The following is a 24355-nucleotide window of genomic DNA, read 5'->3' on the forward strand; positions in this document are numbered from 1 at the left end:
CGTTCCTGGGAGGAGGGATGCTGTCCACTCTGCCCCTGCCATCAGAACCCTCTGCCCTGGCCCTCAGGTGCCTCTGAGTGCCCCCACCCCCCAACACACACACACTCACACTTGCCTCCCTGCCCCATCAAGGAGTAGGCTGGGGCTGCCTGGGCCCAAGCTAGCAGGCTGGGCTCCATGGGGACCCAGTCCAGTCACCCTGTGGGCGTTGGACCACAACCAACCATGCAGAGCTGGAAGTGGCAAGGGCTGGTTCCTTTTTCTCTCCCTCCAGCTCCTCAGGTCACAAGAGTCTGAGCCCCCTGGGGGCCCGTGGGGAGGCTGCGCCCCGCCCCAAGTGTCTCAGGTGCTTCCTCTTCTGCAACAATCCCCAGAACCCCTGCCCCCACAGTCCCAGACCCACCACAGTCACTTTTTCAGCAGGGATCTCACAGCCCTTAGAATAGTTATTGTTGACATGTTGAATGTTATTAACCCATTTTACAGAGGAGGAAAATCAAGGCTGAGAGAAAGTTAGAGAGGGTCCAAGGTCAGGGGCAGAAGTGAGAGGCAGACAGAAGGCACTCATCCCACACCCCACCCCTAGGATGTGTAGCCCACGGAGCAATAATAATCTGCGTCGTCCTCGGGCTGCACGGGGCTGATGGTCAAGATGCAGGTGTTGTGAGCTGTGTCTGCGGCTGCCGAGAAGCGGTCAGGGATGTCAGAGGGCCGGTGGTGGTCTTCCTCTGAGCGGTAGTAGAGGAGGTAGCGAGGGGCACTGCCTGCCCGCTGCTGATACCAAGACACACCATAGTCCCCAATGGGGTGGCGGGGGCTGATCGTGCAGGAGAGTTGGGCCACCTGGCCTGGGAAGACCAGCAATGACTCCGGCTGGGCCAGGGCTGGCTGGGAACCTGAGAGAGACAGACCTGCTCAGGCCTGGCCTGGCCCCCTCCCTCCTGCCCCTGCCCCATGAAGGCTTGGTCAGACTCCAAGGAGACTCCGCCTCCCAAAAGATTCATAGCTCGGTGCCATGGGATCGACACTGGATGGGGCACAGAGTTGGCAACCCCTAAGTCTCCATTAGTGCCATATCCCCAAGGATCCGTGCTCAGTTGAGGGCCTAGAGTTCAGAGGGTGGGACAGGGCACCTCTGGGTCCTTCTGCTGTCCACCCCCATCTCTTGCCCTGCAGAGTCTTATCCCATCAGTCACACTGCCTCTTCCAAACCCTGCATACAGGCTACCCACCCCCAGGAAGCCTCCTGGGCTGTACCACCCATCAGCTCAACCTCAGGCAACTGGCCACTGGGGTTAGGTTGTCCCTGATGTCCTGTGGGGTAGGGACCAGCCCACACCAGCTTCCCTGTGAAAAACTAAGAAGGTGACCAGCTCTAGTCTATCTCTGAGACCCCAAAGAGTCAGAGTCTGAAGGGACCCCAGTGATCTGGTCAACCACAAATGGGGAAACTGAGGCCCACACAGAGGGACTTTTCCCACGTCTAGGGCAAAGTCACATGTAGCCAGTTCTCCCCTCTACCTCAATGCCCCTTCCAGAACCCTCCCACTGCCCATATTGATTTGCTTCCTTGCAGGGGCCTTCTGGAGCCAGTGCTGTCCCCCACCCCACCCCCAGGTGAGCCAGGCCCAGGGAGGGCTCACCTGCCAGGAGGACCCCTGTCAGAAGGAGGACCAGACACCAGCAGGCCATGGGCAGAGGCAGGGAGGCAGGCGGGAGTCGTTCTGTTGGGTGTGCTCCAGGTGCTTCAGGGCTCAGGCAGTGGAGGCTGACCACGCAGGACATGCAAATCAGCCCCCACAGGCAGTTATGGCAGGTGGCTGCTTTTTTATTGAGGTGTAACTCACAAATGGTAAAGTGCACAAATCTTAAGTGTCTGGCTTGACGATTTTATGCACATACAGACACACACACACACACACACCCCTGCAACGTCTACCCAGATGGAGATTTAGAACATTTCCATCTCCCCAGAAGGCTTCCTCATGCGCCTCCCCCATCAGTAACAGCCTCTCCACCCCCAGGGGTAACCATCATTCTGACTTGGATTACTTAGAGCAGTTTTGCTTGCTCCAGAACGCCAGCTTGGAACAGAATGATAGCGTGCCCTCTTTTGTCCCTGCTTCTTTTGTTCAGCATTATGAGAGTCACCCTGTGTGTGCAGCAGTATCTAATTCATTCTCATAGCTGTGTTAAATCCACTGCATGGATCAACCACAGTTAGTTCATCCATTCTCCTGTTATTAGACATTTGGGTGCTTTCCAGTCTTGGGCCATTACAAATAAAACTGCTGTGAACATTCCCGTCAGTGTCTTTGGTGCACCTGTGTTCTCATTTCTGCGGGACAGACACCCAGGCCTGGAGTTGCCGGGGGTTGGGGGGGCAGGTAGGGCATGTGTCCATTTAGCTTTAGTAGACTCTGCCAGTGTTCCCAGCATGGGTGTACCAATCTGCGCTCCCACCAGCACATAAGAAAGTTCCAGAGACATCCTCACCAGCACTGGACATGGTCAGCTTTAATTTGCCAGATGGAGGGGAGTTGGCTTCAGTTGGGATTCAATTCAAACTTGAATCCCAGCTCCTCCTCTTCTTAACTGCATGACTTCAGCCAAGTTACCTCTCCTCTCTGTGCCTCAGTTTCCTCATCTGGAAAACGAAGATGAGCATAGTACCAGCCTGAAGGTGTGAAGATGCAAAGATAGGACTTATTTGCTCAGTGTTGGGCACAAGGCATGTATTAATCATGCATTTTATTTTCTGTGTTCTGATGCTTTGATATCTGGGGCCTTGCTCACCTTGGAGGAACTGCCCTTCCCAGGGTTAGCCAGTTCCTAGAGAGGGTAAATGACTTGCCTGAGAGCACACTTTTTATTTATTTATTTATTTATTTATTTATTTATTTATTTATTTATTTATTTATTGTGAAAAAGATCAGCCCTGAGCCAACATCCATGCCAATTCTCCTCTTTTTGCTGAGGAAGACTGGCCCTGAGCTAACATCGATTGCCAATCGTCCTCCCATTTTTTTCCCCCTTTTTCTCCCCAAAGCCACAGATAGTTGTATGTCATAGTTGCACATCCTTCTAGTTGCTGTATGTGGGACGTGGCCTCAGCATGGCCAGAGAAGTGGTGCGTCGGTGCACGCCCGGGATCCGCACCCAGGCGGCCGGTAGCGGATTGTGTGCACTTAATGGCTAAGCCACAGGCCAGCCCAGAGAGCACACTTTTTAAATGCAAACAAGCCAATCCAAAGCCCACTCTCAACCACCTCCTCTCTGGCTTTCCACTATCCACTGCCCTAATCACCCAGGGCCAGGTACCAGCCAACCAGGGACAGCCCCTATGCCCCAGAGCCCTGAAATTATTCAAACTAGCCCATCCTGAGCCTGCTTACCCTGCTCGCCTGTTCCTTCCCTCAGAAACCACAATAAAGCCTCCTGCCCACAGCTCCCCTCTCTCCCTCTGCCTCCTGACTCACCCTGGTGCTTCCCCGTGTGGCCCGCCTGTGGCATGTCATGCCTCCTCCTCTTGGGATCTGTGGGGAACAAACTATCTTCTCAACGCAATCGTCTCCTGATCTGTTGGCCTTACCATACCTAAATAATAATAAAACTAATTAAAGCAGTGCACTCTCATTAACTTGCAGCCCTGAAAGTTCCCTTGGGGGAGGTTATAAAGCCCCCCAGTGAGTCCCACTCCATTCCTAACACCTCCTTGGGGCATTCCACAGCACTCAAGATGAAACACCCCTCCTTGGTGGCTCTTGAGATGAGTCCCTCGGACAGCAGAGTGATGGCTGTCGGAGGCTCCAGGGCCTGGAGTGGCCATTCTTCCAGAATCTGGCTGCAGCCACTCCTGACCTGTGTTCTGCAGGACACAGTGGACACAGTGGACACAGTGCTGTCACAGGAACACAGTGCCCTGTGTTTCCATAAGCTTGGGAAACACTGCTTGTTCCCACAGCTCTGATGCTGAGCACTTGCTGCCTTCTGAGCACCGAGGTAGCCCTTTAAAGTGTTATCGCCTTTAATCCCCTCAACAACCCTGCCAAGTGGACGTGTCTTACCCCCTTTTTCCAGGTGAGGCACCGAGGAAAGAGCTTCTCTAGAGGCAGACTGGGGGGCTGGCGAGCTGCATGCAGGATCCAGGCCTCCCGCCTCCTCTGGAACTCTGCCTATGGGGGACAGGACCAACAGCCTCGTTGCTGGTCTGGGCTCAGAGCCTTGGAGCGGGCAGGAGACAGAACCAGAGAGACAGAGACAGAAGGGAGGCAGTAGGGGGGAAGGAAAGAGGTAGGACGATGGAGAAAGAGAGAGGGAGAGAAAGAAGTCAAAGAAAGGATAGATACAGATGGAAAGGCAGAGAAATGGGTTAATGTGAGAACTAGAGACAGAAAAAGAACAAAGGAGAGATGGCGGCCAGGAAGAGGGAGGAGAGAAGAAGAGACAGACAAATACAAGACAGGGACGCTGGAAGATGAGAGCGGGAGAGCCAGGAGGATGAGAGAAGGACAGCTAAGAATCCAGGAGACCCAGCCACAACCAGACAGAAAGAGGGACCATGCAAAACGATGCGGGCACGCTGGAAAACATGGGCAGTTTCTCATCCAGAGAAATCTGCACTCTGGTGGTATTTACCCCAGAGAAATGAAAACTTCTATTCACACAAAAACCTGTAGGTGAATGTCTATCTTGGCTTCATTCATAATTGCCCAAACTGGAAACAACCCAAAACAATAGCAGGTGAATGGATCAACAAACTTTGGTTCATCCAGACAATGGAGTCCCCCTCCTCAGCGATCAGAAGGAAGAACTATTGATACGCAGGACAACCTGGGTGAGTCTCAGTCACTACGCTGCGTGAGAGAAGCCAGACTGCAAAGGCCCGTGCTATATGATTGCCTTCATAGGACATTCTGGAAAAGGCAGGGGCAGGACACAGAGCAGTGGTTGCTAGGGGCTGGGGTCAACTACAAAAGGGCGTAAAGGACTTTTGGGGGTGATGGAAATATTCTGCATCCCTACTGCGGTGGTGGTTCTGTGAGATTTGTCTCAACTCAAAAACACTAAAAAGGGGGAATTTTACCGTATGTAAATCATATCTCAAGAAATGTGACCAAAAAAGGAAAGACACAAGGGCAGAAGAAAGGAGAGGGAAGGTGGGAGTGAGAAGGAGGCAGAGGGAGGGAAAAGAAAGGGAGCACAGGGCAGGGCCTTGAGGTAGTAGGGAGCCTGCAAGGCTGCTGAGGTTCCTGGCGTCACAGGGCCACAGCGCTCCTGGCTCACGGCTCACGGCTCATGGCGGGGGTTTTCCCAGGGCCAGCGCCCCACCCCAGGAATCTCCCCCACTCTCAGCCTGGGAGCTCTGTCTCCACTGGTGGGAAGCTGTGGTCTCTGGACATCCCTGGGCTCTAAGGCTCAAGCCCCACTATAGCCCTGCCTCAGGGAATGCCCACACCCTCCCCTCCCAGATCCTGTTACCGGGATACTGGGGGGAAGGCATTTCCTGCCTAGATGTCTTGGCAGCTCCCACTGCCATGGAGACCAGCTTGGAAGCTGGGAGGGCCTCAGTCTCTTCAGCTGCTCTGACCCAGCGAGTGGGAGGAAGAGAAAGCCAAGGGCTGGACTAGCTGCAAGGACCCCTCTAGGCTGGTAGAGGCCAGCCCCAAGGGTAGGCGAGCAGGGACCTCCACCTGGGCCCACCCACCCACCTATCACCCACATACATATACTTCTCTCGGCAGGGCCCCACCCTGGAATAGATCTCAGCCCCAGCTCCCTCTGTGATTGGGAAGTTGGGGGTTGGGGGATCAAAGCCCCACATCTGTCTCCTCTCCCCTGCAGCCATGTTTATCACGGTGATGTTTGGAGGTAAGTGGGGTCCCCTGTCTCCGCAGACGTGTAGGGGGATGGTACACTCAGAGGTTTGCTTCCCTCTCCCCGGGGCGGGGGAGGCAGTGTGGGGAAGGGGGTGCACCTGGGGAAGGGGATGGGGGGATTTGGGGAAGCGGCTCTGTGAGGAGACAGAGCGAGCGCCTGGAGTGAGTCCCTTGAGGGGAAAACCCTGGCTGGGACTGGGTCCTGGAAATTCACAGGGCTCCTCTCAAAAAGCTCCTGCCACACCTCCGTGGAGCATGTTTTTAAACTGCAGACTGCTTAGCTATTCAGTCAGTGGTCCTCAAGCTTCAGGGTGCAGCAGGCACCTGAAGCTCTAGCCACAGCTGGAGATTCCCGCCTCTCCGGTGGAAGGCAGGGCTGGTGCGGGAGGGGTGTCCGGTGCAGGCGCAGGAGGCATGAGTTGTGCACCCCAGTCACCGACACCTCAAGACGGGTGTCGGGGTACAGTCCTAGTCCCATAGCCCTGTTCCCCGCTCTGCTTAGGGAACAGATGAGTGAGGCAGAATGCCCCATTTGCTCACCCCTGCCCCTACCCCACAGCCGGCTGCTGGGAGCTGGTGAACCCCTGGTGCAGCCTGGTGACTCTGGCTATCCACCTGAGGCAGAGGGGGCAGGTGCCCCCAGATGGTGAGGGGGTAGGAGGGATGATGGGGAGGGGGAGCCAAGGGCCCCCAGGCAGGGGTACCAGCCCTGCCTTGCCTCTCTCCCTACCCTCCCAGCGACCATCGCCCTCCTGGCTGAGGACGGGCACCTGGTGAGCCTGGTCGAGGGCCTGGAGGAGGGGGCTTCCCCAGCCCCCTCCATGGGCACCGCCCTGCTGCAGGAGCGTAGGACCTATGTCCTTGTGCAGATCATCAGTAAGTAGGGCCCAAGACTCCTCCCTGAGGTTATGTTGGAATGTAACAGGGGGGATGGTAGTCCAGAGATTACCCAAGGCTCTGCTCAGTCCCCTACTTTGCACTTTGGCTGGGACCTAGCCCTGACCCTTCCCACCCAATGTCCTGTCCTGACGCCAGCCTGGGCCAGCAAACAGGTCCAAAGCAAAAGGTGGGATGGGGACCACCAGGCCAGTCAGGAGTCATTCTTTCCCCTTCCAGAGGGTGAGGGTGGGGCCCCCACCCGCTATGAGTCCCTATTGCAGAACCTGGATGACCGGTGTCCAGAGCTGGCAGGTGAGTGTCATGGTAGAGCCCTGGGTTGGGTGGTGGGGAGCACACCTTCTCCCCAGCCTGGACAGGCAGGGCTTCCTGGGCCTTGCAGAGGAACTGCGCTGGCTGTCGGGCCTACCCCCCATGGGTGATGGCCGGAGGAGGCACATGGCCACTCGGCGTGGCCACCAGGAGCAAGGCCCTCCTCCTTCAAGGTCTCGAAGGGTAGGCTCCCTGCCACCCAGGACCCGCTAGTTGGGGCCAGGAGCCAGGTAAGGAGACATGGACAGCTGGGGGCTGCTCACATCCAGAAGTGGGACCCCTTCCCAGGGAACAGACATGTGCTGAGAGGTGGACCCCCAATGGCAACCCCACACACACATATCCACAAGATGGAACATACTGTACTGGGAGACAGGCCCTCACTACCCCGCTGAGTGTAAGTGCCCAAGAGCAGGAACATCCTCAGGGCCCAGGAGACGTGGAATAGGGCCTGGCACACAGTAGACACTCGACGAAGAGCTGTTGAATGAACTCAGTGAGGGCAGCAGCACAGAGGGTGTGATGGCGAGGTCTGCACCGGGTTTGAAGGACCTGCTCCTCTGTTCCTGCAGCCCTTGTGATTGGGCACACTGCAGCCAAGTGGCGGAGCTGGACTCAAATCCAAGGGGGTTGGCCGTGACCTCTGCCTTGCGTGTCAGGCCCAGCCAGCCAGTGGCCCCGCAGCATTCCTCTTGCAGTATCTGAGAAGTTGTATCAACAAGAGGAGCAAGGTCGTAGACAGAGGTCAAGGACACACACAAGGCCACCAGGGAGCCCCTAAGATGTGGGTACAGAGAAAGGGATCCAGAGGCAGAGACAAGAAGGGTGGAGGGGGCAAGCATCCCTGAGAGGAGGAGACAGGATCCTCCAGCGATTCCAGCCCCCAGAGTCATAGGACCTTGGGGTCACCTGCTAAGCCTCACCACCTCCCTTTGGACTGCCCAAAGCTGTCGGATTGATTACAGCAGGGATCCCCCCTCCCTGCCCAGGATGCCAGCTGAAGGTGAAGCAGCAGTCTACCCACAGTGTGACATCCATTCTCCCCACCTTGTCAGCCACAGTGCCCGGCAGATAGGCCAGTGAGAGGACACAGCAGGCTCTGGTCTAAAATAAACTCTTTTAATTGCACATTTGTGTCTCGGGTCACCTGTGGGGTGAGAAACGCCCTCCTCACTCCCAATCCCAGCTACGTGGGTACAATCTGATGACGCAGTGGTCCGGCTGTCAGTGAAGGGTGGAGGTGGTACAGGGCTGCCGACGAATCTGCACCAGTCTGCACCAGTCTGCACTGGTCTCTTCAGGGCAGGGAGCTCAGACCTGCGGAGGGAGGGCAGGCGACACAGGTCCACAGTCAGCCCCAAGGTGCTGGAAGAGAGACTGCCTCCAACCGCCCTCCCACTCCTTCTCCCACCCCCCGGCCAGGTCAGGGGCAGCTCACTCACCGTGGTTGTACTTGCACTGCTTCAGGGCCTCGCTGAAGCCCTCGCACAGGGACAGGTCACTCTGAGTGGTGGAGCAGTCCAGGAACTGCCTGATCTCGTAGGCACAGGGCCCCATCTGCAGGGGCTGCGGGGCAGCGCGAGCGGGGGCCTGGGGGACAGCGCAGGAGGCAAGGTCAGCTTGGGGTTGGCACCCAGAGGTGGATTCCAAAGCTGAGGGTCGGCTGTGCCTCCCCACATCCCTAGCCCGGCTGCCCCAAGGGTCCCAGCCAGACTGAGTGACCCAGAGCCAGCCCACCCACAGCTCCATGTGTGAAACAAGGTAAGTCCACAGCCCTCTCAAAGCCATTCAGCTGATGCTAGCACCAGTGTAGACAGCATTTCCCTGTGGCTTCATAATGGGCATGCTGGGCAGGTGTGGGGGTGGGAGAAGGATCTAGAAAAGCTGGGTGCTCTGCTTGTACTCTTGGAGTATAAGCCCCACCCCCACAAATTCTGGCACCTTCCTGTCTCAGCCACACTGATCCTCATAACCCCTGACCCGCTAAGCCCACATTTGGCTCAGGACTGGTGGGGCGCCCAGTGGGGGAGGCCAGCAGGGAACAGGTCTCAGAGTCACAGGCTACTCTTTGCCCTTGGGTCAGGGGGCTACAGTGCCTGACCTGGGAGTGGGGAGAGTGGGGACTCAGGATCCACAACATCCCTCCCCTCTACTAGGGTTAGGTGACTGTGGGCCAGTCTCTGAGCCCCTAAGGGTCTGGGTTTGCCCACCTTTAAAGGGCTGGTTGGTGGCTGTCCCCAGGAGTCTAGGGAGCTTGGCCTCAGTGGCCGGGAGGAGCTGGGAGAGCCTGCCTATGAGTGACAGAAGGCCAACAGCAGCGTGAAGAATAGGACCTCTTTGGGCAAAGTCCTGGGCCTGAGGCAGCTCTGGATACGCCTCGCTGGGCATTCCAGCAATTCTCTGCTATGTGGCTTTGAGAGCCGCCTGCCTCTGCTTCTCCTGAGCCCGATGCTCACCTGCTGAGCGGGAGGCTGTGCGGGCTCTGAGCTGCCCCCGCTGAAGGCTCCGGTCAGGGCGCCGCCGACGACGTGTCCCACAGCCGAGCCCACGGCTACCCCCGCGGCCGTGGACGCCATCTGCGCCATCAGGCCCGGCTGGCCCGACGGGGCGGGGGCCGTGGCAGTGGCCGAGGGCGGCAGGTGCGCGGGCGGGTGGGCAGAGGGAGCGGCGGTGCGGCTGCGGGGTTGCGGGAAGCAGGGTCAATCCCGGCCGGACCCCAGGCCCTGAACCTCAGCGGCCTGCAGCCTCTGGAAATGCCGTGCCCTCCTCCTCCCAGTGGGGTGGGCGACCCCCGTGTTAGACACGCGTTGCGGCGCCCCCGCCCTTCCCCCCAAGATGGCGCAGTAGTCGCCAAGGTCACGCTACCGCGCCCTTGGGGGAGTGCCCGCTTGTCCCGAGCCCCCTCCCCACGGGGCCCCTGTCGCGCTCACACCTGGCTGGCCGGGCACCTGCACTGCGGCTCCCCCGGGGCATGGTGGCGGCGGAAGGACCCGGCCAAGCAGAGGCAGAGGCGGCGACGGTAGCGGCAGTTCCGTCTCTGGGACGAACGCTGGCTGCGCTAGTCACAGCCGGCGCGAAGGGCGGGGCCCCGAGGACACACCCCCGGCAGGAGGCACCAGGAGTGAGGCAGCTCTTCCCTCCCATGGGTCCCCGGACCTCTCCCTTCCAGCATCCCCTCGTCTCCGCGCCCGTCTCCGTAGCACATGTCACCCTGCCCCCTCCTTGCGCCTGGCTCACGCATTGTGGGCCCTGGGGACACGGGCCAGAGTCGCAGAGCGCCGAGGGCTTACGCAGGGGCGACGGGCCAGGGCCTTCAAAGAGCCCCGTGGAGTGCAGGGAGTGGAGCTGGTGCTGTCCGAGCTCCAGGGCAGAGGGTTCAGGCCAGCCGGAGGGGGACACGAGGCGCCAGGCCGGGCTCCACTCCTCCGCCTCTATCGGACAGGGTTTGCAGGTTTCGGCGTGGTCTCAGGGTTGGGGGGTGCGCGGGGCACTAGAGCGGGGAAGAGATGCCCTGTGGAAGATCTGGCGCGACCCGCCCCAGAACCCCTGCCAGGGGGCGTCCGGAACCCCTCTTCAACTCCACCTCGGTGCGATGAGGTCCCCCATGCGGCCTTGCACTCCCCCTGCCCCCCTGCCCCACGGATGCAGCGCCGGACACTGACAGCGTTCACGCGACATTCAAGCAGCGAGTCCGTCCGTCCCAAAGGCCTGACCTGAGTGCCTAGAGGCGCTTGGCGGGTTTGAATCCTGTGGCCTTGCAATTTTACCACCTCGTTCCAGGTCCAGGGGAGGGTGGAGGCGCCTTTCGGACGCTTCCCAGCCCTTCAGGAACTTGAAGTTTTTATGGTGTTTTCTGAGTGACTTGGCAGTGTTCATATTATTATCCTTGGGGAGAAGGGGCCCTGACTTCCCTCCCCTCCCCTGTCACCATCCAGTGTGCCCTGGTGGGCCCTCCGTGTGCCCTGGGGAGGCCTGGTGGCACTGGGATTGTGGGGAGGATGAAATCACTCACAGCAAAGCTGTGTGTGGGGGTCCCAAGTGGGAAGAGGAGCCCTTGGTGAGGAGGAAGGAGGGAGGGAAAGAAGGGAAGGGGCAAGGGACTGAGCCTGGCGCTCTCAGTTATGTGTGTGTGGAGCACTCCTAGGTCACACATACCTGCAAGCCATGTGCACCACTGTATTCCTACCACACAATCCTCTCAGTTGGCCTGTGAAGCAGGACTCTCCCCTGACCCCCGTCTGGGCTTGGGTCTCAGTTTTCTCTCCTCTTAAGTGTGGGTGACCACCCACCTCCAGGTGAGGTGAGTATGTGAAGGGTGGGCCATTCTCTCCTCATAGACATGCCAGGCCTGGTCCAGCCTCCACTCCTTTGCTCAGGAACCCTGCCGACCTGGTTCCTGTTTGCCAAATTGGCCCAACCTTCTATTCTTTTTTTTTTTTGGTGAGGAAGGTTGGCCTTGAGCTAACAACTGTGCCAATCTTCCTCTATTTTGTATGTGGGATGCCGCCACAGCATGGCTTGATGAGCGATGTGTAGGTCTGTGCCCAGGATCCGAACCAATGAACCCCTAGGCTGCTGAAGTGGAGCATGCAAACTTAAACACTACACCACCAGGCTGGCGCCGTACCCACTTTGAAGTCATCCTTCTAGTCTTATCAGGGTCCTCTGGCAGGAAGTGCTCTGTGACCAATCCCCCTTGCTGGGTGCATAATTGGCCTCTAATCATGGCCCTCCACCCTGGGCCTGCACTGTGGGTAGTTGTGACTCAGCTCCCATAACTGGTGGACTGCAGGTTCCCCAAAGCACAGCCATGCACCCTGGATGCACTCAAGACTTCTTAAGGTAGTTTCACAAATAAATATTTTTATTTAAATAGTTATGTATTTTCACATGTATCAGAAAAAAATGTATAATTAGCTCATCAAATCCATAATTTCTTGGCCAATATTGCTAACAATGAGGCTGAAGTAGGCATTTCAATTTTTAAAAGTGAGTCACTTTGATGAAAAAGATTGCTAATAGTCCAGGTAGTAAAAAGCACTGTTGTCTTCCCTCTCCTCTCCCTCTAGGAGTGAGTCTCTGTGGAGCCTTCCTGGAGAAGCTGTGGAGGCTCCCTGGACCAGAAGGGAGGGAGGGTTGAATCAACCTGATTGCCCTCTCCTCCCTCCTGCCTCTCCTTTCTTGGGCCCAGGCTGGTGCCCACAGCCTCACCTTGCAGCGGCTCAGGACTCTGCCAGGATGGGAGCCACTGCTTGGATTTTGACTCTGCAGAATGGCCCGTGATGGAGCAGATTGCCGGGTGAGATGGTGGGGCCCCCATCACCACAAGGACTGTGTGAGAATGGAGGATCCCTTTCAGCCTGTGGACACCACCCCTCCTTCCATTCTTACCTCTGCTTCTTCAGGTCTCAGGAGGCTGGCCCTCAGGGGCCCCAAGGAGCATGCTAGTCCCTGACCAGTGGACAGCCTGGGCCCCCAGTGCCCCCTACAGACACTTACCCCCTGCCGCCTTCTGACAGCACCTTCCCTCCAGCTGACCAGCTAGAGGGCCTCCTGGTCCCTCCCACTGCCTGCAGGTATGGAAAAGCCAGCTCTGGTCCCTCCCTTTTGGGGCCTCAGTTTTCCCATCTATAAATTGTCTATGGTTCTGTTCAAGCTGGCAGGCTGGCCAGCCTCCTCCATATGCCTCAGTTTACCCTGGGACACATCCCTTTTCTCACAAGGGCTATTGTGCCACCTTCCAGATGAATCAGCTGAGGCTCTAAGGGGTGGGGGAACTTGCTCATGGGTAGGACCACCTGTCTTAGGCTAGCAGGAAGTCAGAGGTCAGGCCACCAGGGAGACCAGCCAGGGATGCGCCTTCCAAGGGTGGGGTTGGAGACGGGGAGGAGTGAAACCCGACTCCTCGCAGACTCCTCACCGCACAGCTGGGAAACTGAGGCCCGGAGTAGCACCAACCGGCCAGGGTCACCCAGCGCTAAGCTTCCGAGGCCACAGGCTCGACCCACCCCTGGGAAAGACTGGGACTCCGGGCCCGGCCCGCCCAGCCCCTCCCATCCACCTCCCCCACCCCGGCCGCCGCCGCCGCCGCCGCCGCCGCCGCCGCCGCCGCCGCCGCCGCCGCCGCCGCCGCGGGGAGAGTTTAGAACAAAAGGCGCGGGGGCGGGGCCGGCCGGGCCGGGGGCGGAGCGGAGGCTATAAGGGGCGGCGGCCCGGCGCGGCCCAGCAGGCCCAGCAGCCCCGGGGCGGATGGCTCGGGCCGCCGGGCTCCGCGGCGCGGCCCCGCGCGCTCTCCTGCTCCCGCTGCTGCTGCTGCTGCTGCTGCTGCTGTTCCCAGCGCCGCTGCTGGCCCGGGCCCCGCGGCCGCCGGTGAGTGCCCGCCGCCGGCCCGCCGCTCCTCGCAGGGGGGGCGCCGGGCATGCGGGCTGGGCCCAGTGGCTGAGCTGGACCCACGGGGGCGCCCGGGGTGGCCTGGCGCGGCCCGTTACCCGAAACACTTTCTGGGTCCCTGTGGATGTGATAGTGAGCTTCCCGTCCTTGGAGGTGTGCAAGGGGAGCCTGCGCCGGAGCGCTCAGACTCCGCGCTAGACGGCTTGGGGACCTTGTCTGGGGCACCTGGGCGCCCCAGACAAGGCTACGGGGATGTGCGTTGCGGGAGGTACCAGAGGGAGTGGTTACAGGGCCCTCTATTCATTGCAGGGACAAAGCGCAGCAGGTCTCAGGCTGGTGTCAGCCTCCAGGTGTGTGGCCTCCGTGAGCACACCTCCACGTGTGCAGTGGACTGGAGGGTTAAGGAAGAGCGGGGGAGGGCAGGGTGCTGGGGAAATGGGGTCTGAGCCTGGAAGAGGCGCCACCACCTGGGCACCTGTGAGTGGCAAGTTGGGGAGGCTTGGAGCCAGGACACCGCTTGAGCGTGGCTACAATGTGTGTGTGCTGGTGACGTGGGTGTGACGAAGAAGGCGGGCCGCGAGCAGGTAGTTGAGACCCTCAGAGAGCGAGGGGAGGCGGGGGAAGAGAAAGGTGAGGAGGGGAATGTGTGAGCTGGAGAGGAGAGAGAGCAGCAGAGTGAAGAGAGGAGGGACCTCACGGGGTGTGTGTGACAGCCTGCATGTGCCCGCAAGGCTGCACCCTCCCCTTGAGCTGGGCCTTCGAGGCACCAGTCACAGGGGCGCCAGGCAGAGCCTGGGCAACCACAGGCCCCTGGGTGCCCGGCCCACCCCAGCTGGCAGCCGAGGCGTCCAGCCGGTTCAGGCAGGGTTGGGAGCATAAGGGGGTGTGACAGAGGCAGGAGTCAGGAGAGTAGTCTGTGAGGAGGGAGGTCTGAGCAGGCTGGGCCCTTCTGTCCAGCCATGCCAGCTCTGCCCTGGCCAGTCTCGCCCTGTGCTGGCTATGGGAGCAGCAGGGGATAGGGTGGGGGGATAGGGTGAGGGGCACCTCAGCCTGGAGGCCCTGCCTCTTCCCTAGCCCCTCCCGGTCCCCTAGACCTTGGGGCAGAGTCAGGAATCACCCTGGGTAGCTGTGGAACCCATGGGTTGGGGGATTGGAGAGATCTGGGTTTGCACCACGTGACCCTTGGTGAGCCCTCTCGTGCCTCAGACCCTCGCCCTCTCGGTGGTGTCAGGGGCGGGTGGGAGAGAGCAGTACCCATGGCCGGGCTGAGGACTGAATGCGGTGATGTGAGGAGAGGCTCAGCCAGGCACACGGGACACATTCCATCACCTAGAGCTGCCCCTCTGACGCTTGTGCAGGGTCAGCTGGGGCTGGATCTGAGCTAGGCTGTTCTCTGTCACTCTGCAGATATGCAGGGAGCATTTGGGGTCGCCTCCGACGTGTTTATCCCCAGGCTGCCTTCGGCAGGGCCAGGAAAGCTCTGTAAATATTTATCCATCCCCGTTTGCAGCATTCATGGTTGATGAAACCCCAAGCCCGGTGGGATGGATGCTGCCTGCACTCCTGGAGCCAGCAGGGGAGGGAGGGCAGGGGCAGATGGACCTGCCTGGCAACTGGTTGTGTGACTTGGGCAGCTTGCTTGACCTCTCTGAGCCTCAGGGAGCTTGATGTTGCATAGAATGGCATGCTAATACTCCCCTGTCTTCCTCACAGCCTAACAAAGTGCCCTCCCATCAGAGTCACCTCTGCTGTCACCTAGCTGTGATCAGTTATCCCTGTTGGACCAATAGCAAACTGAGGCCCAGAGAAGGACACAACTAGCCTGGCCTTACCAAGCAGTTCCCTGTCTGGGGTCCTCCATTATCTCCCCTCTACCTCCCATTTTCTTGATTGGAAGTTGGTCCAGGGGCTCACCCCGAGCCTCTAGCTCAGCTGGGAGGCTGAGTCAGCCGAGAAATGCCTCCAGTGTGTTTGAGGCTGTGGTTTGGTGCCCACCAGAGGAGGGTGGGGTGAGCGAGCGGGACACCCACCACAGGCAGGTCAAGGGAGGCTACTGGCCAAGGAGGAGGAGGGAATGCTCCGGAAGAAACACTTCTCACGAATGTGGGTTTTGGAGATAGGCCAAGAGCTGAAGGAGGGGAGAGCTCTGGGTGGGGAGGCATGAGCCCTGGGTCTAGGCCCATCTCTTGCCTGACTTGCTGTGTGACTCTGGGCAAAGTCCTTGACCTCTCTGGGCTCTGTTTCTTCCTCTGGGAAATGCCTGCTCCCTGACCCCCCTGGGCTGTAGGTGAGCCCAGGTGCGCTCTATGCCCACCATCCCACCTCACTGAATCCCAGCAGCCCTGGGAGGACCAGCGCACCCATGCCGGGCCTGCAGCTAGGGCCTCTGGCCCCAGGCCAGAAAGGACTTGGAAAGATGAAGAGTGGGAGGTGAGCGGGGCAGGGAGCATGTCTTCCATCGTGGTAATGGGGAAACTGAGGCCAAGAGCCATTACATGATGGGCTCCCAAAAAAGATCCCACTGGCTGGAGGCCTCAATTCTAGTGCTTCTTGCTGTTTCTCCAAGACCAACAGACATGACATGGGCAAGGAGCAGGAGGCCTCTGGCCTGCAAGGAGACGCTGTATAAGTCGCTCTTCTTCTCTGGGCCTGAAAGCTCCCTTCTAGCTGCGACTCCTGTTTTGAAGGAGGTCATTTAGCCCTTTGCCATGGCACCATCCCATGGGACAGATGGGGAAGTCGAGGCTAAGAGAGGGCAGTGACTTACCCAGAGTCACTCCATCCAGGGTCTCCATGGCATAGAACTGGGCCTCTGAATGTCAGCCCGTGGCTCTTCCTGCTGCACTGAGAGTACCATGATCCAGGACTCGGGGCGTGGCCTTGGTGCCCTGTGGGGACAGGGAAGGAAGGGACGGTGTGTGTGTCCATTACCCACCTTCCCTCCATGGCTGGCTGCTCCAGGCCTCACTAGGGGACAGAGAGGAGAGGAAGGAGGGTCCTTGAGCCCCTCCCAGGCTTGGGGAAGGAATCTGTTCATTCTGGAGGTGAAGGTGGCAGTGTGGGGAGGGGGAGGGGCAGGCCCTCGTGGCTCATCACACAGACCTGGGGTTACCTCCTTAGTGTGAGACCTTGCATATGTATCATCCCCACCTTATGGGGGTGGGGTGAGGGTTCGATGAGCCCACCTGCAAAGTGCCTGGGAAGTAGCAGGTGCTTAATAATTTCCTGTTCCTTCTCTTCTGTCACCAAGGCGACGCCAGCCTGGGTCCCTGCTCAGAGGTAGCAGGTAGGTGAGCACAACAGCCCGCCACCTGTGGCGAGTTGTTCCCTGGGCAAGTTGCCTAACTTCTCTGGGCTCTGTTTCCTCATCTGAGAAATGGGCATGATGAAGGTGGAGTTGGTGAGAGGTCCCATCTGGGGCCTAAGAGCCTGTCTGTGGAGCTCTTGGCAGCGTCCCAGCCTAGACAGAGGGGACCTGCAACAGCGACAAGTACTTATGAGCAGTAAGGCCGGGATTGGCTGGAACCCACAACCCAGTGAGGCTGGGCTCTGCCAGCTAACCAGCCGTTCAGTGAGCAAGCTCTGAAACTGGGGGAAAACTGGTCCAGGGCCTCACACCCCAAGTAGCTCCACAGCCTCCCGGGGGTTCAGAAACTCCAGGTGTTCAGAAGACCCCTTCCTAGTGGGGGCTCTGGATTCAGGAGCTTGGGGGGCTGGGACACTGATCAGAGCCCTGGGGCGCCTGGGGCCTGGGAGAGCCTCCAGAGGCTGAGGCTGAGGGTGGGGCCTGGGTGGCCTGGCTCCGGCCCCAAATATGGCTGTGGGGAGGCCACAGCCGCCCGGACCAGACAGGCCCAGACCAGACAGGCGCTGAGTCTCTCAGCAACAGCACCGCTCCATGCCTCTCCTCCACCTCTGCACAGTGGTCTGAGCCAGGCCTTTGCCTCTGGCCTGGGATGCCCGAGTCCTCACCTGGCCCCGCCATGCCCTTGCTGGGTGACCTCACAGTCTCCCAGCTTCTCTGAGCTTCTGCTTTTTTCATGCACCAGAACTGTGATCTCTGCCCTGGGACTTGCAGAGAGTGGGGGCTCCAGGTCAGAATCACCGTTTGTGTCCTGGGGCTCCTGCAGGGGGGTGCTGAGCATCTGGTAACTGTCTACCCCAAACACACACACGGAGAGGGCACGCAGACCTCGTCTAGCCCCGCCGTGCGCCCAGCCCTGGTGGCACATGAGCAAAATTGCCCCCCCCAGAAATCAGCCCTGAGTTCCAGGTGCCCCTACCAGGTGCATGGTCCGTGCTAAGGGCTTGACACCGTCGCCTTGGCTCGTCCTCAGATCAGCACTGTGGCGAGGTATCTTCCCCATTTGTCAGGTGAGCAAATCGAGGCAGGGCTGCAGGGTTGCTGCCCCACCATGCTGGGGAGTGGTGGCGGTGGGTGTCCCGGGCAGGAGCCAGCTCATAGAACCAGAGAGGGTTGGGGGGGTGGGGGTACCCAGGCAGGAAGGGAGGTGGAAAGGTGTTTGCTGGGGGGGAGTCGAGGGAGCAGGAGGAGGTTGCCTGGCTTTGCCTCAGAAGCTTTGTGGGGTCCATTCCTGGGTGTGTGGAGGGTACAGCCCTCCAGGAGGGGGCAGGAGGTAGCAGGAGGCCTTGGAACCAGTCATCGGGAACCAGTCAGGCCATGCCCAAGGGCCCCGCTGTGCGAGGCGGGAACGCCCTTCACTTGCCCAGCGACCCAGCTGGCTGGGGCTGAGCCCGGGGTGTACTGACGGCCCACACCCCTAACCATGGCCACGAGGACCCGAGGCCTGACCAAGCCTCCACATCCTCTCTCCTGCCCAGGACGCCCACCGCCGCCCCCCGGTGAGGAGGGGGCCACAGCCCTGGCATGAAGCTCCTCCTAGCAGCCTGGCGCCGGGCCCTGCCGCCCAGGAGGCCCCCCGCGCTGCCGGCAGCCCTAGACCTCCCCGCTGCGGCGTGCCTGACCCGCCTGAGGGGCCGAGTGCCCGCAACCGACAAAAGCGGTTCGTGCTGTCGGGCGGGCGCTGGGAGAAGACGGACCTCACCTACAGGTAGGGCCTGGGCCCCGAGCAGGCTCTCGATCTCTCCTGTGTGCGCGTGTGAGCCTGCTGCCCTCACACCTGCTGCCTGAGACACACGTTGGGAAGATCTCCATGGCTAACAGACCTGTGTGTCCGTCCACTGACCCCCACACCATCCATGCACCAACACCTCTGAACCCCAGCGTAGATGTACACACAGAAGTACCCCCACACCCGTGCCCTCTCACGGCAGAGGGGCAGTGCCTCTATCAACACGTGGTCTCAGCATGTCTGGTGGCCCCGCAGATGTGCTGGGGCACGGCCTGCAATCATCCAGGCTGCCTCTGTGGCGACGAGGGCCAGGCCCTGGGACTCCGTGGTGAATAAGGCAGACATGGCCCGTCCTTTCGGGGAGCTAGGGTGTTCACCAAATCATTGTTCAGATCTACCATGACAACTCGGGGTCTGTGTAGGGAGAAGAAGTGATGAGCAGGATGGGTCATAGCTCAGGTGCTTTGAGACCCCGGGAATGACGCAGAAGCCGGGACTTGTCCTGCAGGCGGGCACTTGGCCTGGGAGAGAAGGCACATGAAGACCAGTGGTGTTGCAGGGCATTGGAGCAGAGACTGCTGGGGGCCTCACAATTGTCCTGGGTGGGGAACTGGGAACCAGGAGGGGGCAGTCAAGGGGCCAGGGTCTCCCCACAGTGGGTGGTACTGTCAGGTCTAGAAGGCAGGTGTTGGGGCTCCTGGTCCTGTCTTCTTTCCACCGAATGCAGACACCTGTGTGCACCTAAGACACACAAACCCACACAAAGATGGGCCCACATGGCAGAGGGCCTGGTGCGCCCCACCTGAGGCCCAGAGCGCACCTGGCCCATGTCTCGCGTGCATGCACCCGCACTGAGCATCCAAGGGCAACTCCTGGTCATCAGGGGCTGAGCAAGGCCCAGGCCCTTCCTCCTCCCCCCAGGATCCTCCGGTTCCCGTGGCAGCTGGTGCGGGAGCAGGTGCGGCAGACAGTGGCAGAGGCCCTGCAGGTGTGGAGCGAGGTGACACCACTCACCTTCACTGAGGTGCACGAAGGCCACGCCGACATCATGATTGACTTCACCAGGTGAACTGGTCACCTGGGACCCGTTTGGGAATAAGCCCCAGCTGTCAGCAGCCACTGACTCTGCCTCCACCCACCCCAGGTACTGGCATGGGGACAATCTGCCGTTTGATGGACCTGGGGGCATCCTGGCCCATGCCTTCTTCCCCAAGACGCACCGTGAAGGGGATGTCCACTTCGACTATGACGAGACCTGGACTATTGGGGACAACCAGGGTATGAGCTGGGGACCTATTTTCCAGATGGGGCAGCTGAAGAGATTAGAGAATGGGGACCCACCAGGGCCTTGCGCTGGGGTCTGGAGCTCGGGGGTCTTGCTGCAGGAGGCTCAGGGATGGCTGGGCTATCTCCCCTTTCCAGGAACAGACCTCCTGCAGGTGGCAGCCCACGAATTTGGCCATGTGCTGGGGCTGCAGCACACGACGGCTGCTAAGGCCCTTATGTCCCCTTTCTACACCTTCCGCTACCCGCTGAGCCTCAGCCCAGATGACCGCAGGGGCATCCAGCACCTATATGGCCGGCCTCGGCCAGCCCCCACCTCCAGGCCCCCGGCCCTGGGCCCCCAGGCTGGGGTGGACACCAATGAGATTGCTCCACTGGAGGTGAGGCCCAGGAGGGTGGGAAGACTGGAGGTGAGGCCCTGCTCCCAGCTCCCTCAGCCCGCTAGGCTCTGTGGCTCCAACGTGGGCTCTTTCCTGGCCCTTCTCTCCCACCCCAGCCGGAAGCCCCACCAGATGCCTGCGAGGTCTCCTTTGACGCAGTCTCCACCATCCGCGGCGAGCTCTTCTTCTTCAAGGCAGGCTTCGTGTGGCGGCTGCGTGGGGGCCGGCTACAGCCTGGCTACCCTGCGCTGGCCTCTCGCCACTGGCAGGGACTGCCCAGCCCCGTGGATGCAGCCTTCGAGGATGCCCAGGGCCACATTTGGTTCTTCCAAGGTGAGTGGGAGTTGAGGGTCATGCTCAGGAGACTTCTGGGAGCCAGGAACGTTATGGCCAAGGGTAGGGACAGACAGACAGACGTGATGGGCAGATGGTGGGTGCCCCGAAGCCTTGGGGCCAAGGGAGGGTGTGGCTCACTCCTCTGGGCATAGCTAGGGGGCTCGCGGAGGCGGCTCTCGAGGTGGGAATAGGGTAGAAGGTATTGCACGTGGCCTGTGTATTGGCGCAGTCAGCCCTCAAAGGCACCCCGTGGAGTGGGCAGGATTATGAACCCTGGTCTAGAGATGAGGCCTCCGGGGCTCTGAGGTGAAGTGACTCACCTGAGGGCACAGCTGGGAAAAGGCAGAAGTGGGATGTGACCTAGGTCTGGAGAGCCTAGAGCCTGTTCCGTTAACTTGCAGCTGGCAGAGACGAGAGCCTGGAGCATTCGAGGTGGCAGGGATTTCATAAACAAAGGCCCAGCCAGGGTGGTCAGCTGGCACTTGTCATGGGCAGCCACATGCCAGGGGAAGAAGTGGGAGGCCAGGCAGCCTCTCTGCTTAGAATAACCTTTCCCGCGGGCACCTCTCCGTGTCTGCACCACTCACCTTACCCCGCGGCTCCAACTGCCCTCTGGCATGGAGTGCTGAGCAGGCATTCCTGGCCTTTGTGTTTGACAGACAAGGGACTGAGGCTGGGAAAGTCTGTGGCGGTGGTGGTGGCTGGGCAGGTCTGCGGTGGCTGGGCATGGCAGTTGGGCAGCTCCGTTGCAGCCTCCCCCCTCTGGCAGGCGCTCGGTACTGGGTGTATGATGGCGAGAAGCCAGTCCTGGGTCCTGCACCCCTCTCTGAGCTGGGCCTGCTGGGGTCCCCAGTCCACGCCGCCTTGGTCTGGGGCCCCGAGAAGAACAAGATCTACTTCTTCTGCGGCGGAGACTATTGGCGCTTCCACCCCAGCACGCGCCGTGTGGACAGCCCTGTGCCCCGCCGAGTCACCGACTGGCGAGGGGTGCCCTCTGAGATCGATGCCACCTTCCAGGATGCTGACGGTGTGTTGAGGGTGGCATGGCTGGTGGAAGTGGTGGCTGGGTATCAGCTCCTCATCACAGGTCCTTTGTCCAGTGCCCTCCCTATCCCCTGTCCTCCTGCCAGGGCAGTGCTATACCCCCGTGCTGCAGATGAGGAGATGAGGGCCAGAGAGGTACTAGGACTTGCCAGGGCCCTGGGTCATAGCTGGTCAAATAATAACCGCTGCACACAGAGGACCCACGATGCTCCAGGCACAGCACCAAGCTCCTTACACGTCTCATGCAATTCTCAGATGTAGCACCTGTTATGAATCCAGTTTCCAGAGGAACAAAGAGAGGTTCAGGCAATGAGGTCCCTAACCGGGGCCATCCAGGTAGATGGTGGGGAGCCAGGCCCCCCACCTAGGCAGTCCCTGCTACTAACCACTGAATCACCCAGCCTGCAGTCTCGAAGGACTAGATTGGGAACTTGCAGTCCAGTACTCTCTCCTGTGCCCCCACCCCCACTTTGCTTCTGTGCCTTCCCACATCAGAACCCACTGGGAGCGCTGTCCTGTGGTGGCCTTGGGCTCTGGGGCTCCAGGTTGCCCTTATCATCCACCTTGACTCAAGATGCCCATCTGTAGTTTTGGCTGTGGGTGCGGGAGTAGAGTGACTTGGGGAGGGGGAGAGTGACGAGAGAGACTTGCTTTCCTGAGAGGTAGGAGTTGAGCCTCTGAGGCTCCTGGCATTTGTTAGGCTGGGTGGTAGCTCAGACCAGACCCTGGGGGCAGGCGAAAGGGTTCCTCCGAGGGAAGGGAGGTTCTAGAAGGGCCACCGTGGGGCCTGCAGTTTTCAAGAAACTCAGCAGCGGCCAAGGCCTGCCCACCCGGACCGCCCCCTGTGCCCATCCCTGGGCACAGCCTGAGGGGTGGGCGTGGGGCCCAGTGTCCACTTGCCCAGGCCTGACTCGCCTCTCTACTCAGGCTATGCCTACTTCCTGCGTGGCCGCCTCTATTGGAAGTTTGACCCAGTGAAGGTGAAGGCCCTGGAGGGCTTCCCCCGCCTTGTGGGCCCCGACTTCTTCGGCTGTACCGAACCTGCCAACACTTTCCGCTAACCAGCGTGGATGCCCTCAGGGCTCCTGACCCCTGCCAGGCCACTGACATCAGCTAGAGACCTGTGGCCATCTTTGTGGCTGTGGGCCCCAGGCATGGGATGGAGCCCATGTCTCCTCAGGGGGGTGGGGAGGGGGTGCTGCCACCATGACAACTGCAGGGAAGGCCACGCGGGTCGTGGTCATCTGCCAGCGACTGTCTCAGACTGGGAAAGAGGCTTTGGTGTTAATTAAGGGTGAGGGTGGTTCAGGTCGGCTCTGCCCCACCTCGTGCAGGTCACGGTCAAACCGGCCACCCTCAGTCTCCATCCCTGTCCCTCAGCAGGGCTGGGGGAGCTGGAGCCCTCACTGGTTGGTGATCCTGGAGATCTGCTCCCCAGGATCCAGGCCAAAAGGTCCACAGTCGGCTGGGGAAGAGGGGTGCTTCCTGCCAGAGACCCCAGGCCCTGGAGGCCCCAACATACCTCAATCCTTATCCCAGCACTGGGACCCTCCAAAGCCATGTAAATGTCTGTAGTGTGTACAAAGCCTTTTTTTTTTTTTAAACTAAGGACTGTCATTAAACATGGTCATTTTCTACCTGCTTGCCTGGGGTCTCTCTGTGACTGCAAGGCCAGGATGGAGAAGGGGTTGGGCCGGGAAGGTGGGAGGCCTGGCTTGGGACCTCCTCTGTCCTGGGAGCCAGGGTCACAGCCCACCCCACCCGCAAGCCTCTGGTCCTTGGGGCTGGGTGCAATGCTTGGGGCTCCTCCCGCTCCACTCCTCCATCACATCTCGCTAGATGCCTGTAGTGGCTTTGAAATTGGTTCCCCGTTTCCCCGCTTGCCCCTCTGATCATCCTCCACTAAGTGGTGGTCGTTTTATCCGATCATGCCACGTCCCAGCCACCATCCTAAACTCCTGTTTCCCAATGCTCTTGGGACACAGAACAAAACTCATGGTTGCCACGGCCAACCCTTCCTAACTCTCCAGTGTCTTCTTGCCCACCACCCAGCCCGACGTGTATCTTCTTCATAGTGGCACCTATCACAGCTGCAATTCTATTAGACTTGAACCATGTGAAATTGTTAGCAGTGGGCCGTTGCTGACCTATTGCATCGTTCACTGGATACATGGATGCTCTGATGCTTTCATTAGCGTCAGTCCCCGCTCCAAGCTTTGGGCGCCACAGGGCAGGGCTGGCCAGTTTCACCGCACAGTTGGGCTTGTTGTAGGCACAAAGCACAGTTAAGAAAGGAATGAGGAGGTTCCCTCCTCTGCAACACTCATCTGGTGCACCAGCCAAACCAAATACCACCTGGGCCTGGAAATCCTGCCAGGCCCCACCCAGGGTTGTCATTCTGCCCATCCCCACAGCAGCAGGAACAGCTGTTGAGCCCGGAACTGCAGTATCTGTTCCTAGGAGCCCTCTCATCTATTCAGCAGCACTGCATTCCCGGGTGGGGAAACTGAGACATGGGTAGCTCGGCCCTCCTCCTGCCTTCAGGCCTCATTTCATTCTTCTTCCACTGGGCTGAGTTCCAGTCCCAGCTGTGAGACTGCGAAAGCCACCGCCTGAGTCAGGGCCTCGGTTACTATTTCTGCCCGCGAGAAGTTTCCCTCGGTACCTCGACTCGGGAGGCAGCCTGGGAGGAATAGACACGGATCGAGGCTCCTTTAAGGGGCCCGCGGGGGCGCGCCTC

The 24355-nt window shown here is 59.8% G+C and overlaps 4 protein-coding genes across 7 annotated transcripts; 2 read left to right on the forward strand and 2 right to left on the reverse strand.

Moving 5' to 3' along the window:
• Positions 1-443: 443 nt before the first annotated feature.
• Positions 444-1743, reverse strand: VPREB3 (V-set pre-B cell surrogate light chain 3). The gene is made up of 2 exons (XM_004443105.3): positions 1644-1743; positions 444-896 (listed from the first exon to the last, which is right to left on the reverse strand). Exons 1-2 carry the CDS (start codon positions 1690-1692, stop codon positions 583-585), a joined length of 363 nt encoding a protein of 120 aa, XP_004443162.1. The 5' UTR covers positions 1693-1743; the 3' UTR covers positions 444-582.
• Positions 1744-5846: 4103 nt separating this feature from the next.
• Positions 5847-7320, forward strand: C35H22orf15 (chromosome 35 C22orf15 homolog). Its single transcript, XM_004443106.3, has 5 exons — positions 5847-5871; positions 6439-6525; positions 6618-6755; positions 6996-7070; positions 7159-7320. Exons 1-5 carry the CDS (start codon positions 5847-5849, stop codon positions 7299-7301), a joined length of 468 nt encoding a protein of 155 aa, XP_004443163.1. The 3' UTR covers positions 7302-7320.
• Positions 7321-8186: 866 nt separating this feature from the next.
• Positions 8187-10163, reverse strand: CHCHD10 (coiled-coil-helix-coiled-coil-helix domain containing 10). Its single transcript, XM_004443079.3, has 4 exons — positions 10021-10163; positions 9545-9764; positions 8531-8678; positions 8187-8405 (listed from the first exon to the last, which is right to left on the reverse strand). The coding sequence occupies exons 1-4, from the start codon at positions 10059-10061 to the stop codon at positions 8386-8388; spliced, it is 429 nt and encodes a 142-aa protein (XP_004443136.1). The 5' UTR covers positions 10062-10163; the 3' UTR covers positions 8187-8385.
• A 3163-nt stretch (positions 10164-13326) lies between these two features.
• Positions 13327-23252, forward strand: MMP11 (matrix metallopeptidase 11). 4 transcript variants are annotated; one of them, XM_087423825.1, is made up of 9 exons: positions 13327-13457; positions 18321-18550; position 18724; positions 19428-19636; positions 19716-19849; positions 19994-20235; positions 20352-20568; positions 21341-21598; positions 22543-23252. In XM_087423825.1, the coding sequence occupies exons 1-9, from the start codon at positions 13338-13340 to the stop codon at positions 22674-22676; spliced, it is 1545 nt and encodes a 514-aa protein (XP_087279951.1). In that variant the 5' UTR covers positions 13327-13337; the 3' UTR covers positions 22677-23252. The 4 variants fall into 4 exon arrangements, with proteins under 4 accessions (XP_087279951.1, XP_087279947.1, XP_087279950.1 ...); XM_087423821.1 differs by lacking the exon at position 18724 and having other exon boundaries at positions 19493-19636; XM_087423823.1 differs by lacking the exons at positions 13327-13457; position 18724 and adding an exon at positions 13931-17852 and having other exon boundaries at positions 19493-19636.
• The last annotated feature ends 1103 nt before the right edge of the window (positions 23253-24355 follow it).

This window comes from Ceratotherium simum, chromosome 35 (genome assembly GCF_057802395.1).
Source record: "Ceratotherium simum simum isolate JZ-2026a chromosome 35, ASM5780239v1, whole genome shotgun sequence".
Lineage (NCBI taxonomy): Eukaryota > Metazoa > Chordata > Mammalia > Perissodactyla > Rhinocerotidae > Ceratotherium > Ceratotherium simum.